General features: G+C 56.1%; 1 protein-coding gene across 1 annotated transcript; it reads left to right on the top strand.

The window, feature by feature from the left end:
- Positions 1-535: 535 nt before the first annotated feature.
- On the top strand, positions 536-1,605 carry LOC123144478 (uncharacterized). Its single transcript, XM_044563634.1, has one exon. The coding sequence runs from the start codon at positions 640-642 to the stop codon at positions 1,216-1,218; it is 579 nt and encodes a 192-aa protein (XP_044419569.1). The 5' UTR covers positions 536-639; the 3' UTR covers positions 1,219-1,605.
- Positions 1,606-1,985: the final 380 nt, after the last annotated feature.

Genomic DNA, 1,985 nt, shown 5'->3' with positions numbered 1-1,985 from the left:
GGTTTGGCATATTTTAGATGAAAACAACGTCCGAGAAACCTTGTGCCTTTCTCTGATATTGAAAGCAGAACCCACCGCAAAAGCTCCATTCCCTGCCATCCTGCTGGTTCGATCAAAAAGCACTGTAGAAACCCCTACACTCCCACGGTTGTTTTCGTCCGCCCTATGATCTGTGCACACGCAGACAAAGCAAAAATCTCACGCTTCTCTTGGGCTGCCCAATGATTTCTGCGCACGCACGCAAAGCAAAAAAATCTCATCCTGGCGTAGTGCGTTAGGCCAAAAGAACATCAGAAAACGAACGAATGAACCGAGCTCACACTACCAGCAGCAAGCAGCAATGCCGCCGTCCCTGTCCCTAGGAAACTGAGAGAGAAAGCTATCAATCCGACCCTGGGCTAGGAACCGGTCTGCTACGATCCAAACCATATACTGTACTTACTATACTGTAGCAGCGTGCACCGTTCCGTGCAACATGTCTGGCCGAGCCGATCAACACTTGGAACCCGCACCCACTTTTATAAAAAGGCTCCATCTGCCTGCTTGGCGCCACCAGCCCGCCATCAGTTCCTCACGCCAGAGCTCCGCGGACAAGAGAGTGACCACACCCGCGCGAACACGTAGGCGGAGCGGTACAAGATGCCAATGGAGAGGTCGGTGTCGCTGGCCGAGAGGAGCACCGCCGCCGCCGCCGCGCCGGCCAACGACCTCCGGTGCCACAGCGCCTCCTACGCCGTCTCCTACGCGCCCACCAAGGTGCAGCGCGCCAGGAGCACCACCTCCCTGTCGCGCCCCGTGGCGGCGACCGCCGTGCAGCGGAGCGGCAGCACGAGGACCGTCTCCGGCGCCGGCCCCACCCCGGGGCTGAACCTCCGGTGCTACAGCGCCTCCTACGCGGCCTCCTACAAGCCTTTCTCCGACGGCGCCGCCCAGGCCAAGGGGCCCAACGCCGCCACCACCACCGCAGCCACCTGGTCCTCCACCGGCCGCCGCTCCCTCAACCTGAGGAGCTACACCCCCTCCTTCTCGGCATTGGTGGACAACGAGGCCCCGGCCCCGGCCCCGGCCAAGACGGACGAGGCGGAGGCGGAGCTGCAGAGGAAGAAGCGGCTGGTGGCCTACAAGGTGTACGACGTGGAGGGCAAGGTGAAGGGGTCGGTGCGGCGCAGCGTCAAGTGGATCAAGGTCAAGTGCTCCCGCGCCGTCTACGGCTGGTGATGAGCCGGCGATCCGTCCATCCAGGTTGCTCTGCCTCCGTCTGCTCCCGGTACGACTTGTTGTGCAGCTGAGCTATACAGTAGTACAGTACGTATGAGCGCGCGCGTCTTGATCTTCTCTGCCCTTCTGCTTCCTCCTTTTTCTTTCATCTTCTTGTAGTAGGATTTTTGACGGTTTGTTTGTGTGGCATACGTACAGTAGTGTGAGCGGCGCTTCTCCTGGTGTCCTTCTTGTTGGCCACCGAGAGAAGCTTGCCTGTGTTGTCCTTGTACATACGGATCCTTTCCTTCCCTTGTACCATCATCTGCTTTGTAATATAGACACTATGTAGAATAAGATTGTGTCAGATGTAAATGACATACACATACTGTTACTACGACTAGACTACATACTGGCCATGTTTCTTGTGATTACTACTCAACTGACTCCACCGATGTTTACTGAGGCTACGCTCCACTCTTCTCCCCTCCTGATATAACTGTGTCATGTTCTTGAGATGAAACACCAAAGAGGAAGTTCGCTAGTACAGTTGGTCAGCTGAAATGCTAGTACAGGTGTGCGAAAAAAGGCAGGCCGTGCCCACTGAATTCCGGATTCTCTATGGCTATGGCTTGAAGGAATGGATTCTCATTCTTTGGCGATGCCCCTGCACAAGCACAATCATCATCTTCGGTTACAAACATTCGGCGTGATCTGGCGCTGTGGGATTTCTCTTGCGAACCTGCAAGTGCAACTGAAAGGAACCCAATTCCAGGACGAATCATGCA

Source organism: Triticum aestivum, chromosome 6D (assembly GCF_018294505.1).
Source record: "Triticum aestivum cultivar Chinese Spring chromosome 6D, IWGSC CS RefSeq v2.1, whole genome shotgun sequence".
NCBI lineage: Eukaryota > Viridiplantae > Streptophyta > Magnoliopsida > Poales > Poaceae > Triticum > Triticum aestivum.
The sequence above is the reverse complement of the archived record's forward strand: the minus strand, read 5'-3'. Positions and strand labels throughout refer to the sequence as shown.

Coding starts and splice junctions, on each gene's coding strand:
- LOC123144478 (XM_044563634.1), top strand. CDS start 640: ATGCCAATGGAGAGGTCGGTGTCGCTGGCCGAGAGGAGCACCGCCGCC.